Genomic DNA, 14,849 nt, shown 5'->3' with positions numbered 1-14,849 from the left:
ATCAAATAATTTCCAAATATTTTAAGAATTTATTTAGAAAGAATATAGCTATGACTCAACTCAAGGACCTAAACACATGTTTTAAAATGTCAAAAAATTTAACCCAAATAGAAAGTTTTAATCAAATAATTTCCAAAGCTCACAGCCACCATTCTTGCTCCTTTTAGCCGAAAAGTTTTACCCATCCAAACTGCGGAAAACTCGAAACAAGATCTGACAGCAGCCGCATGACTTTTGATATGCAACTTGATACACTATACACAGTTTTCCTCTGCCGCAACTCCCACGGACAGTGGGTAATCCGATAGATCTGGTCGGCAAATAACAATTAGCAGGCGGAAATGGCCGGGGAATAATTGATACCGAGGAGGCAGTGCAGCTAATGGCGGCCCGTTTGCCTGGGACTCGTAATTAGGTGGACGCGTCCGCAGCGAAAGACCGCACTCAGGGCGACTTTTCCGAGCAGCGGCCCCCTGTCCGGGCATCTGCAAGGCATTCATTCACTTTGTCAAACTGAAATTCAAACGGGAAGCGAGCGGCGAAAACTTTTTTCGGCCTTTTGGGGGAGGAAACTAGGACTTGCAGGACTCCCGGCGCCACTCACCTAATAAGCCAGCAAAGCGTAAAAATTTGAAAAGTTTTATGGCCGCCCGCGACACTTGAGGAAACTTGCTAAAAGGCGGCGCTGTACCCGCCGTCCGCGATTCAGGACTCACGATTCACCACTCACGATTCACCACTCACCATTCACGATTCACGACTCACGTCACTCATACGCAGCGTTGTGCGTTGTGGAGCGAGCCAAACTAAAAATGAACTGCACGGAAAAGGCCAAACTGCAGCTGAAACTGCATCTGAAACTGAAACTGAACTGAAACGGCTTTGTTTTGGCATTGTTCTCGGATTTCGCTCGCCGGCTGCCAGCAGAGCTGAAAGTTCAAAGTTGAAAGTTTAATTTGCTAATTGTTTAACAGCTGCAACAGCAACGCAGCACAGCGAGGCGGCGGCCAAATGCAACTGCGTTTTCCAGCTGCATTTTCATAATGAAAAGCGGGCCTGGCTTACAACTTTTCACTCAACCCCCCGCCCCCTGAGGGCCGGGCTAAAATCCGAACCGAAAACGACAGGCGACAGCTGCCTTCAGCCACGCCTCCGGGCGGGGGCGGCGAGGCGGCCAGGGGGGGCGTGGCATGCTGCAGCTGCAGCTGCACTCGCCGCCCTGTCAAGCGTAACGCCTTTTGACAAGTTTGCGCTGCGAAACTTTCTCTTTTTCCCTGTTTCTCATGCTCGTTTCTTTTTGGTCAAGTACTTAAAAATTATTATGCACAGCTTCCACTTGCATCCGCATCCGCATCCGCATCCGCGTCCGCGTCCGCATCCTGCGAGCCATTTCAGTGCGTACTCACCGTGCGATTGCCCAGATTCTTGACGCGGCAGGTCAGCTTCACCGTCTTGCCGACGAGGCCCGTGATGTTGGTGCCGATGGTCGTGTCGAAGGTGGGTCCTCCGGTGCCGGGCGTGGGCAGGTCCTGCAGGAAGTCGGTGAAGAAGCGCTTCGAGGCGCCGTCCGCGCAGCCTGCAAGGAGGGGGAACCACATTAAGAAGGGCTTTGAGTACAGGGGGAGAAGGGGGAGAACCAACCCTTTTGGGTTTCAATGCGCCAGAGGGCCGAATATTTTCAATGAAATTTATTTTGGTCTCCGGAAAGTATTATTATATGATTTATGAATATAGTATAATCCCATTCAGTTAAAAGTCTTGGCTTAAGAATAAAAAGTATATAGTCGTTGCATACGGCTTAAAAATGCCTTCCTAAGGGAGTGGTTTAGGAATGCCTTCTTAAGGAAGTAATTATAGAAGAAATGTACTAGATATATTTTAAGAATGCCTTCTTAAGGAAGTGTTTCAAAAATGCCTTCTTAAGGAAGTGATTATAAGGGATATGTTATAGACATATTTCAAGAATGCCTTCTTAAAGAAGTGATTAAGAAGATATGTGATTGACAACGTATATTTAAACTGGGCTCATGAATGCAGTCACTGAGAATGTATTTAAAACATAACAAAAAGTATTTGATTTTTACACCATAAGAAAATCTAAGTTTTTAACACCATACAAACTTCCAAGTCCACAAGTACATACGAGTATATTTAGTCATGTCCATTTTTTTTGGATCCAAAATATAACTAAATAATTTATAGAGCTATAAACTGATGCCTAAAATGATTAAAGCCTCGGCAAAAGGAAACAAATCGGCAATGGTTAGTAAAGGTCCTTCCTTTCCTATGAGTCCTTCGACTGACTGCCCCACAATTAACCGAGCCAGCCGCTGTTTTCGAGCAACATAATAATAGTAATAACGAGCTGCTAGGGGACATGACAGCCGTGACAGGCTCGTGTCCGAAATAACGAAGAGCCCCCATTTCCCAGAAATCCCAGCCCCCAAGCGACTCCAAATGACAGGTGGGCGGGGCCGTTGAATGGCTGGAAAATGGCTTTGTTATCGGATTTGTTTCCCCCTCTAAGCCTTGGCCGGGTACACCTATTTTCCCGAACCATTTACCGGGAAATGCATTCGCGTTGCTGTCGTGTCTCAGGTAATAATTTAAAAATTAGCACAATCGAGGCCCCCAGTTAGCCGGGAAAAAACCCTTTGAGCCCTCGCCAGTACTCCGAAAACCCCCGGGGGCATTGAAAAATGCACTTAACAAGTGTTGTAAGTGCCCCACACATCAGTGGGTGTGTGTGGGGGGGCTTGGCTGTGGGTGTGGGCGTGGGTGGGTGGGAGAGTGTAATGCCTAGCCAGGGCCATTTGTTGACAGCGTCATGTGGCGTTAATTGCCACTTTACAACGAGTGGCAATTTGGAGCCGATCGAAAGCCGGATCCCCCTACACACTCGCAACTCCGGCACACACAAGTGTATTTATATAAGCAAACTCACCAGGACCAACATATGTATCATTTACAAAAAAAATATACATAAACGTGTGAAAACACGCGGCAAAAAGCTATCACTATCTTATACATATCTTTAAAATATTTTGAAAAATGTGTAATAAAAATTCACAGAATTACGTAAAGTGTGCTATATGTAAATTAATATAACAATTAATACATTTTATGAATATTATTAATTTTTAACTCTCCTTTCACAAATTATTGAGTTTAAAGTTTTACAGTACAAAGACACAAAAGTCAAAAAACTTAATGACCTTCAAAATATATTTATATTAAAGTTCTTATATAATATATCAAGCAGAACATTTAAATAATTGCTGACCTTCAAATCAAGTAAAAATTAGTAAAATTTTTTGTGAACAAAAATCCTTTAAAATATATTAAATTAAGAGGATAAGAACTGTTTTTTTGAGTGCAACTACAATGAGCACACACATACAGCTGGCTACAGTCCGCAGCTGTTGCTCCTCCCCCGTGAGTTTTCCCACAGCTTTTCCCTCGCAGGGCAGTGCAACAAAGAAAGGCAGAAGAGGACCGGGAAAGAAATGAAAAGCGTGGAGGAGCAAACAACGACGAAGGGCGAAAATTACTTAATGAAAACGGCAACGAAAGGCAATTAATTAAATGATAAACGCCCATATTATATGCCCAGGAGCTTGTTTGTTGTTCTGTAAGCAGTTTACGTAACATGCCGTGCTCTTTGCCATGGCGGAAAATTCGGCGGTGGTCGGGAAATTGGATCGCTGTGTTGTGGGGCCCGCCGATAGCGAATCGAGGCCCGTGTGCCGCCGGCCAGATAAGTTTCCACGCCCCGCCCCGCCCCGGGCAAATAACCAGCGCACACATCCTGCCGCCTGACCGTCTCCCAAATGCCACTTGCCATGTGCTGCCAGCCTCCAGGAGTCAGCAGCCCGAAGCCGAAAGCTGAAACTGAAACCAGGCCATGTGCAATGTGCAACCTGCAACCTGCAACTTGCAACAGACACGACTGTGCACCTGGCTGTCAGCAGATTAGCTTGGCTCGGCAGCCATTGCAACACACCCGGCAGGTGGAAAAAGGTGGAAAAAAGGTCTCAAATAAGGAACTTCAACGCCAAGTGCGGGACAGGCGAGAATAGAGCAGAAATTCCCCAAATAATGCGTGCTCATATAATATATAATGTCCTGAATAACAGCCAGTCATAAATCAAATGAATGTATTAATATTGCAAGTCAGCAACTTTTATTTATGCAATTATCTATTTAATCTGAATCAGTGATAAGGAAAATAAATACCAGAATAGGGAATGTCACACCCCATAGAGCTCGTTTCTTAATTTCCTATCAGCGATATTCAACACGAGAAATTTTTCATTCTTCCATTTATCAAAAAAAGTACGATATCACCCCTATCAAAAATAAAAAAAATGGTAAAAAAAAGAATTCCCCCTACAGTGGGCCATGTGGATCGTTAGTATATTCAGCAAGCTGTTAAAAACTGCCTGTCCTTTAGCGTAACTATTTGAATCGGCTTAACTACGGCTAAAAACGGGAACAAACAATCGTATTAGTACGTAAATTGAAACTCATGTTTTTGACCAAAATCGGAATACCATTTTTTAGCCAAATATAAGCTGATTTGGCTGCTGTAAGAAAAAAAACGTGTGATCGATTAATGTAATAGCTCGTTGAGTTCGTTGTTTAATTTCCTATAAACTGGCATTAAAACCTAGATAATTTTAATTTTTGGCATTTTTCGCAAAATTTCGTGATGTTACCCCTTATAAAAAGTGAGAAAATTGGTCAAAAAATAAATTTTGCTTAAAACTATTAGACTTGTTAGCTTAGGTTTCCAGCTGATCAGAACAGTCGGTTTTTTAGCTGTACGCCTTGATTTGACAAAACAACGATTGAAAAACCAAAAAGAAAATTCGCATTGTTGGCAAAAATCTGAATATCATATCTCAAGCCCATTTTTACCAATAATTATTCAGTTTTTTGGCTGCAAAAATGAAAATAATTGTCAGAATGAGGAATGTCGTACCTCGTTGAGCTCGTCGTTTAATTTCCAATCTATTGGCATTCAAACCTGAAAACTTTTAAATTTTCAGATTTTTTGCAAAAAATTATGATGCAAAATATGCGAAATTTTGTCAAAAAATAAATTTCCCCGTAAATGATTGGGATTGCTAGCATATTAAACAAGCTGCTCAAAACAGTCGGTCTTTTGGCTCTACGACTTGATTTGGCTAAACTACGATTGAAAAACCGGAAGGAAAAATCGTATTTTTGACAAAAATCTGAATATCGTATCTCAAGCCCATTTTTCCCAATAATTATTCAGTTTTTTGGCTGCAAAAATGAAAATAATTGTCAGAATGAGGAATGTCGTACCTCGTTGAGCTCGTCGTTTAATTTCCAATATATTGGCATTCAAACCTGAAAACTTTTAAATTTTCAGATTTTTTGCAAAAAATCATGATGCACCCCCTTGCAAAATATGCGAAAATTTGTCAAAAAATAAATTTCCCCGTAAATGATTGGGATTGCTAGCATATTAAACAAGCTGCTCAAAACAGTCGGTCTTTTGGCTCTACGACTTGATTTGGCTAAACTACGATTGAAAAACCGGAAGGAAAAATCGTATTTTTGACAAAAATCTGAATATCGTATCTCAAGCCCATTTTTCCCAATAATTATTCAGTTTTTTGGCTGCAAAAATGAAAATAATTGTCAGAATGAGGAATGTCGTACCTCGTTGAGCTCGTCGTTTAATTTCCAATATATTGGCATTCAAACCTGAAAACTTTTAAATTTTCAGATTTTTTGCAAAAAATCATGATGCACCCCCTTGCAAAATATGCGAAAATTTGTCAAAAAATAAATTTCCCCGTAAATGATTGGGATTGCTAGCATATTAAACAAGCTGCTCAAAACAGTCGGTCTTTTGGCTCTACGACTTGATTTGGCTAAACTACGATTGAAAAACCGGAAGGAAAAATCGTATTTTTGACAAAAATCTGAATATCGTATCTCAAGCCCATTTTTCCCAATAATTATTCAGTTTTTTGGCTGCAAAAATGAAAATAATTGTCAGAATGAGGAATGTCGTACCTCGTTGAGCTCGTCGTTTAATTTCCAATATATTGGCATTCAAACCTGAAAACTTTTAAATTTTCAGATTTTTTGCAAAAAATCATGATGCACCCCCTTGCAAAATATGCGAAAATTTGTCAAAAAATAAATTTCCCCGTAAATGATTGGGATTGCTAGCATATTAAACAAGCTGCTCAAAACAGTCGGTCTTTTGGCTCTACGACTTGATTTGGCTAAACTACGATTGAAAAACCGGAAGGAAAAATCGTATTTTTGACAAAAATCTGAATATCGTATCTCAAGCCCATTTTTCCCAATAATTATTCAGTTTTTTGGCTGCAAAAATGAAAATAATTGTCAGAATGAGGAATGTCGTACCTCGTTGAGCTCGTCGTTTAATTTCCAATATATTGGCATTCAAACCTGAAAACTTTTAAATTTTCAGATTTTTTGCAAAAAATCATGATGCACCCCCTTGCAAAATATGCGAAAATTTGTCAAAAAATAAATTTCCCCGTAAATGATTGGGATTGCTAGCATATTAAACAAGCTGCTCAAAACAGTCGGTCTTTTGGCTCTACGACTTGATTTGGCTAAACTACGATTGAAAAACCGGAAGGAAAAATCGTATTTTTGACAAAAATCTGAATATCGTATCTCAAGCCCATTTTTCCCAATAATTATTCAGTTTTTTGGCTGCAAAAATGAAAATAATTGTCAGAATGAGGAATGTCGTACCTCGTTGAGCTCGTCGTTTAATTTCCAATATATTGGCATTCAAACCTGAAAACTTTTAAATTTTCAGATTTTTTGCAAAAAATCATGATGCACCCCCTTGCAAAATATGCGAAAATTTGTCAAAAAATAAATTTCCCCGTAAATGATTGGGATTGCTAGCATATTAAACAAGCTGCTCAAAACAGTCGGTCTTTTGGCTCTACGACTTGATTTGGCTAAACTACGATTGAAAAACCGGAAGGAAAAATCGTATTTTTGACAAAAATCTGAATATCGTATCTCAAGCCCATTTTTCCCAATAATTATTCAGTTTTTTGGCTGCAAAAATGAAAATAATTGTCAGAATGAGGAATGTCGTACCTCGTTGAGCTCGTCGTTTAATTTCCAATATATTGGCATTCAAACCTGAAAACTTTTAAATTTTCAGATTTTTTGCAAAAAATCATGATGCACCCCCTTGCAAAATATGCGAAAATTTGTCAAAAAATAAATTTCCCCGTAAATGATTGGGATTGCTAGCATATTAAACAAGCTGCTCAAAACAGTCGGTCTTTTGGCTCTACGACTTGATTTGGCTAAACTACGATTGAAAAACCGGAAGGAAAAATCGTATTTTTGACAAAAATCTGAATATCGTATCTCAAGCCCATTTTTCCCAATAATTATTCAGTTTTTTGGCTGCAAAAATGAAAATAATTGTCAGAATGAGGAATGTCGTACCTCGTTGAGCTCGTCGTTTAATTTCCAATATATTGGCATTCAAACCTGAAAACTTTTAAATTTTCAGATTTTTTGCAAAAAATCATGATGCACCCCCTTGCAAAATATGCGAAAATTTGTCAAAAAATAAATTTCCCCGTAAATGATTGGGATTGCTAGCATATTAAACAAGCTGCTCAAAACAGTCGGTCTTTTGGCTCTACGACTTGATTTGGCTAAACTACGATTGAAAAACCGGAAGGAAAAATCGTATTTTTGACAAAAATCTGAATATCGTATCTCAAGCCCATTTTTCCCAATAATTATTCAGTTTTTTGGCTGCAAAAATGAAAATAATTGTCAGAATGAGGAATGTCGTACCTCGTTGAGCTCGTCGTTTAATTTCCAATATATTGGCATTCAAACCTGAAAACTTTTAAATTTTCAGATTTTTTGCAAAAAATCATGATGCACCCCCTTGCAAAATATGCGAAAATTTGTCAAAAAATAAATTTCCCCGTAAATGATTGGGATTGCTAGCATATTAAACAAGCTGCTCAAAACAGTCGGTCTTTTGGCTCTACGACTTGATTGGCGGATCTACGATTCAAAAGCCGCTTAAAAACAGATGATTTTGACTAAATTCCAATTCCAATTTTTCCATACCAAAAAACCACTATTGTGCTGAAATGGTTTATTATAAAACATGAGTATAGTGCGATATTCGGGTTTCCCCAGTGCACAACTTCCTTCCCCTTGATTACCTTTCAAACATTTGAATGCGAACTATAATTAAAGCAAATATTGGCGCGATTTAATGCAATTGCATTTAAACAAACAACTAAAAAGCCATCAGCCCCATAGGTGTGCCTGTGCGACAGGGCGGACACAGATGGAACGAGCTAGTCGGAACGGAAATGAAGCGGAACGGAACCGGAAGCGGCGCAGGCGGCGGACGAAATGGCCGACCAAAATGGCGGCGACATTTGCCAAGTGTTAAGTGCCATTTTTGGCATCCACGATTCCCGAGCCGGTGGCACTTTTCTATTTCGCAGCAGAGGTGTGGGCCTTTTCGCGGCGATTACACCGGCGATTATGCTGATGAGCAAGTGGGCTGCGATCTGGGGGGTGGGCCCAGGGCTGCGGGGCAAGGGGGCCGCACAAGGCCTTCGGTGGCTGCAAGCCAATTAAAGGCGAGTGACACTCCCGGCCCCTCCTCGTGATCCTGGCTGCCCTTGGCTGTCGTCGGCTGATTTATGGCCGCCATTCACATGCACGCCTCCTCCCCACGTCACACCAGGCCGCAGATAGCCCGGCGCCAGTGGGTGGAAGACCCCCCAGTACCCTTTAATTTACAAAGGTTATATGTAGGTATCAAATGATATTCACTATTTATATTTATTTATATTATTAATATGGCTTTTGTTAAGGGGAGGACCTCTCAGTAATCCTTTCTTCACCTAGCTCATATATATATCTCATATAAAGACTGGTATATTTTCATTTATTTATAATATTCCTATTGCTCTTGTTAGAGGGAGCAACTCTTAGTAATCCTAACTTTACCTAGTTTATCAGAATAAAATAGCTTTATATTCGGTTTAACTTGCAGATTTGTAATAAATCTAATTTTTATTTAATTATTTATTAAATATAATACCAGTGAGAGAATGCATATCATAGTACTTCCTTAGAAGTCTTTTCCTTTCCTTATATTTTCCTATTTTCAATTTTTAATTTCTCCATCCTATTTGTTCATTTCAATGATTTTTTAATTGAATTTCTTTCAGTTTCAATTTAAATGTAGCTTTAGGATCTAGGAGCACCACTTTTCTAGAATACTTTATATCTTTTTCCTTATACTTTTAAATATTATAATATTTAAATTCGTATTCATATTCTATATCAATCTTGATTCACAATTTTGTAATATATCTTTGTTTAATTTATTTATCTAAGCTTTTTGACTGCTCTTTCACTATCTTTTTCTTCAACTCGTTTATTAATACATCACATATATCCTTTATCCTCATTAAAATAATACATTTTTGTATCATATTCGAAGGCCTTCAATTAGTAGCCCGAAATGCCGCAGAGCTGTCCCTTTTTGGCCGCGTTTTTTGGCCCGAAAGCAGCGTGGCTTACTTGGGCGCCGAGAAGCGAGGGTGGGGGTGTCCTGCCCGTTCCCGCCAACATGACACGTCCTCGTTTTGGGTTTACAACTTTGCCAGAAAGAATTATGTTATGCAAACACAGGCGCTGGCACACACGGCCCTCTTATCCTGGCTGCTGTTATTTGCTCAGCGTTTTATGCACTCGCTGCGGCGCCTCAGACCCGCGCTCCGCCTGCGTAATTGAAGTTCATAATTTTTTTATTAAACACACACACTCGGGGGGTGGCCGCCCAGCAATCACAAGTCCTTTGTCCTTTGTCTTTTGCATTTTTATGCTTTTTTTACACAGCCACCCCCCGAGCCCCGTCCCATATCCTGGGCCCCAACGACTTGTCCCGCTGTGCGTGATAATGTTTTGAGCATGCCATTCAAGGAGCAGCCGAGGCATCGTTAAGTTGTCAATTGCCAGGATAACAAAAGTGATGGCATGGCAGGACACGCAGGCGGGGGACTCCCCTGGCACTGCCTCAATGCCCGCTGACATTCGAGCAACTTGATTAAGGCGCCACTTGCTTAGGCATTCGAATTCCTCCAACATTCTGCTAAGAATGCTCTGGGAAAGATATAAAGGTACTAAGAAATACGAGTATATATTTATAGCATCCCTTAGCATTCTTAAAAATAAACATATGTATATGCAGGAATTATTTTCAATCATTTTAAAAAATAGTTAAGACTAATACCTTGGAATAATACCTCGTTAAGACTAATACCTAGGAATTTTCCCAACATTTCGCTTAAGACTGCTCTTGGCTAAATGTAAAAGTCCTTAAAAAATATATTTATCTTTTTCAAAAAGGAAACTGCGCCTATTTTCATATTTCCAAATCTTTCGCGTCTTTAAAAATGTTTTTTGAATCTTGTCAAAAGTAGTATTATTTTCACAGAATTTTTAAAACCATTTGTGATGTTTTCAGCATTTTACTTAAGAATACTCTTGGAAAAATGTAAAGGTACTAAAAAAAGGAAGGAAACTATACCTATTTTCATATTTTATAAATGCTGATAAGTCTTTAGAAGATCCATTTTCATGCATTTTAAAACTTGTCAACTGTACTAGGAATTTTCGCAGAACATTCAAGAATGTATATGATATTTAAAAATATCTTTCTATAAAAATATACATAGCTTTCGGCTAGCTGAATAAATGCAAAACGAATTAATGGCAAAATCCAGTACGCAAAATAACGTAAACAAAAACTTGTAATGCCCTGCTGCTCTGGCTTAATCCCACGTCATGGTATAATACTACAACGTGAATTTGTAAAAAACTCAATTTCGGCAAAGATCAGCACTTATTCGCCTGTCAAACTCCTGGCGGAAACAACGAAAAACATTTCTCGATTCGGGCCCGCAAAAAGCATTTCCCATCTGCATATGAAAAAGTGCGAAATTCGACGATTACTTATAGCACCCATAACAGATTTATATATCAAATTAATAATTGTAATTTCTTTATTTGCGCAGCCCGCGGGATATTCGTTTTCTGGTCGTTTTCGACCCACCGAAAAAAATCCAGCAATGTGGCACAAAAAACCGGCAGAAATATATGCCGAATACCATAAATGGTATAATAAATTTTTGCAATTTTTTTATTGAATGCTTGGTGGGGCCATAAAAATGCGCGATTGAGGCATCAACTATGGCTCTCAATGCCCAAACACATTGTAGGCCCTCAATCGATTGTCTGCCCCCGACTCGCGACTCTCAGCTCTCGACCCCCGACTCAACCCTTTCGCAGTTCTAGGCCGATTAGCGATTGCATGTGCATACACACCTCTGCCATTATTTGCCTGTTTTTCGTGGCATTTTCCTTGCCAAGCTCAATTTAACGGGCATTTTTATGTTGCCACTGCGCGATTTGAGCGCTTTTCCAGCACTTCCCCACCCCCTATTTGCCATTCATTTTTATGCCCCTACCTGTTGCTCGGCCCTCGGCCCAGCAAGATGGTGGCCGGGAAACTGGGCCGGGCGAAGCCCCCTTAAACCGGCCCCCGAAAAATAAAGGATGCCGCTGAAAAAGGCTGGCTCTGCGGTCCACGGCTTGGCCATTGCTTTTAGCATTTATCATACGCAGCGTGGGCCGGGCTAAGTGCGCACTTAAGCAGTGTTCAGGGTTGCGGCCAGCCAATTTTATGCTTTTTAAAGCAAATCAAATAATTTATTAGCATAGGGGAATGGCTACGTGCGGCCGCGGCGCTCGCCGGGATTACCGACACGGTGGGCAGTTGGCCCGGAAAAGTCAGCGGCTAAGCCAAGTCAACGCATCAAGTGCAGTGCGTCGTTCGTGACCGTGGCAACCCTGGCGGGCATTTCCGGCCTGGCATGTTTCGACTGGCATGTGTGTGCCAAACTGCCAAAAAAAAAAAGGCGGCGGGGACACTTTAATTGAGTTGGCAGCGAAACGAGAGCGATTGCCAGCCAACGGAAGGGGGGAGAGAATCGAGAAAAACTAACACGGAGGCCGGAGTGAAATTTCCCCGGAACACAAACAAAGGCGGGAAAAGTGGCGAGGGGGAGGGGGAGGGGGCCTCAGCCGCACTCGAAGCGGGCGCAATCATTCCGTCATGCGTCATAAGTCGCGTCGCCCTGTGCGCCAAGAAGTATGCAAATAAAATTGTCAATGGGGCTAAGCATCTGCCGCGTCCTTTCCAGCCGCTTCCTCCTCGCGGCGGAGGTCCTTCGCCTCCTGCTCTTCCTCTTCGCCGACATCGCTTCCTTATCGCAGCCAAAACCCTTGACGTTCAGTCGCGCCGCCTTGACTGTCTGCCCATCGAGATATGCAGAGCCGCGGCTTTTCCGCTCTTTCATCTCGGGCATGCGAGTTACCATTGCCTTTCCATGCGGCAAGGCACAAAATGTTTTCCCAATCGCATGTTTATATTAGGAATATTACATTTTATTCAAAATATTTATATGAATGTGGATTCACCTTTGAAAAAGAAAGCTATTTACTGTAAAGTGTTTTTCTTTGATTATGAAGCATGTTTGAAAATGCAATACAAATTTTAAATTAGTTTTGTAATATTTTTTAGTGGGCATGGGATGAACTTCCTTTGTTTATTATAACACTTGATCATTAAATTCCATCAAATAAAATTAAGTATTTCATCAAATAGTGTGACCAGGCACCTTTAAGTGAACAATGCTACAGTTTTGTGCAATAAGATGCTTTTAAAATTTGCTTTAAACATGGAAATTATTAATATAAATTAATGATTATAGATTAAAATTAAAAAATACAACACCTCTAAATATTTAATACCTTCTAAAATTATTATTAAATTTGTAACAAGTTATTTTTCAAAAAATGTGGAAGTACCTGCTATTAAACCCACCTCCGTACTTCTATTCCCACATATGGTTTTCCCCATTTCATGCCCCCTTTTCGCTGAGTGTACCTGGAGCACACATGAGTCAAGAAAAGCAGCGGCAGATGGCTAAGGAGCCGCCTCGAGGAGTCGGGGCCGGCTGATAGGCATTTATGTAAAAGTTAATCGCATGATATGCTGATAAAATGCACAAAAACGAGCGCCCAAAGTGGCAGGAGATGAAATATATCTGTGGGCCAAGTGACTGCAAAAAACTTGTACGCAAACTTTTCAGTGCTGAGCTCTGGCTTTTTCCTTCTGCGAGTGCGAGGGGCGGTGGGCGGTGGGCGTGGCCCGAAGATTAGCATTCAAAGGGAAGAGGAAGCAGCCGCTTAGGTCGCCCAATCGAAAGTTTGTCTTTGATTGAAATAGTTTGGGAGCAGGAAAAACGCACAGATAAATCAGTTTGGAGGAAATCAGGCCGAAGGTGCTCGCCGAGGGAGCTCATAAATCGGCCAATTTCAAGCCTGAAAGCCGACCGAAAAGGTCAACTTGACGTGTATTTAATTAGAATTGATTTTGAGAAAGTGTCCTAATTGAATGAGTAAATTACATTATAGCGATTAGTTTGGCCAAGCCATTTGAATTCCTTTGCTGGGCAAATGCAAAAATCCTAAATAAAACTGATATCGCCATTGAATATTAGGTAAAATGGGGTTGGCCGGGCCAGCTTACTTTGGGGTTTCTTATGCAAATCGAAGCTTTTCCCCCTCGAAAATCATGCAAAAAGACTGAAATCCATAGCAATTTGCTGCCCCCTTGGCCCTCCGCATGGATTTTCAATTTCTGAGGGGCATTTCCGCCCCTGCAGCTGCCCTCGGCCGTTTTATAATTCACTAACTTGGCAATTTTCCTCAACCACCAGCGATTCGCAGTCAAGTCCAGCAGTCCATAATGCCTTTTCGGTTGGTCAGAAATCGAACTCATTTGCATATAAGCGTGTAATATATTGTTGACCCGGGCTGAGAGGCTGTCGCCTAATGGCCCTGGCAGCCCATCAACCCATGACATTTATCAAAAAGAAAAAGTCAGAGTGGCAAAAGTGGGAAAAGCGGAAAAGTGGCCAGCGTGGCGGGCAAGAAACTAGCCGAAAAAGGGCGGGCGCAGGAAGCGTCGGCGATTCGCAGTTCGCTTTTTCCGGGGACTTGGCGAAAATCGAGTGAAAATGCCACACCCCCCGGGGAAGGCGGCCCCAATATCCTTTCAACATGCCGCCCAATGTGTTGCCCCCCTTCCGCCCCCCGGTCTGCCATTTGAATGTCAAATGAGTTTTGTGCCAAGTTCAGCAATTTTACATTTTCAATTGGCTCCTTTTCATAATTTCCGGTCATTTTATTTTTTTCCTCTGGCAGAACAGAAAAATATTACCGAAATTGGCCATCAACGGCAAAGCCGAAGTTGCCCTGCGAAAATCAAGTGGACTTTTTAATTTTGAGGTACCTATTACTCAGGATTTTGGGCCATTGGAAGTGATGATTTCAGCCTTATTGGGAAAATAATACAATAAATTATTATAACTAGTAATATAACACCATTAAATATAATTGATATAAAATATTTTGCATCCTTGCAAAAAAATAACCAATTTTTATTCAACGATAAAAACATTAATGTAGATTTTCAGGGGCTAAGAAATAGAATACATGTAAATGTAAGAAATATTATAATTATATTTTAAATAAATATTCCTATTCCAGACTAATTTTTATAGTATTTTTTCGATTTATTTATTAATATTTTTCAGTAAATGTATGATATATGATATAAAAATGAATCACAAATGCTACATTTTTACTTATTTTTCCCAATATCATTGACTGGCACCCCCTCG

General features: G+C 40.7%; 1 protein-coding gene across 5 annotated transcripts in view; it reads right to left on the bottom strand.

Moving 5' to 3' along the window:
* LOC108025875 (zwei Ig domain protein zig-8) overlaps positions 1 to 14,849 on the bottom strand; it is a 163,749-nt gene that overhangs the window by 41,345 nt on the left and 107,555 nt on the right. For all 5 annotated transcript variants that reach the window (XM_050887230.1, XM_050887240.1, XM_050887235.1 and 2 more), the window contains one exon: positions 1,407 to 1,576. In XM_050887230.1, the coding sequence (XP_050743187.1) occupies positions 1,407 to 1,576 (170 nt within the window). The remainder of the gene's footprint in view (positions 1 to 1,406; positions 1,577 to 14,849) is intronic.

Source organism: Drosophila biarmipes, chromosome X, assembly GCF_025231255.1.
Source record: "Drosophila biarmipes strain raj3 chromosome X, RU_DBia_V1.1, whole genome shotgun sequence".
Taxonomy (NCBI): Eukaryota; Metazoa; Arthropoda; class Insecta; order Diptera; family Drosophilidae; genus Drosophila; species Drosophila biarmipes.
Note: the sequence above shows the minus strand (reverse complement) of the source record. Positions and strands in the feature narration are given on the sequence as shown.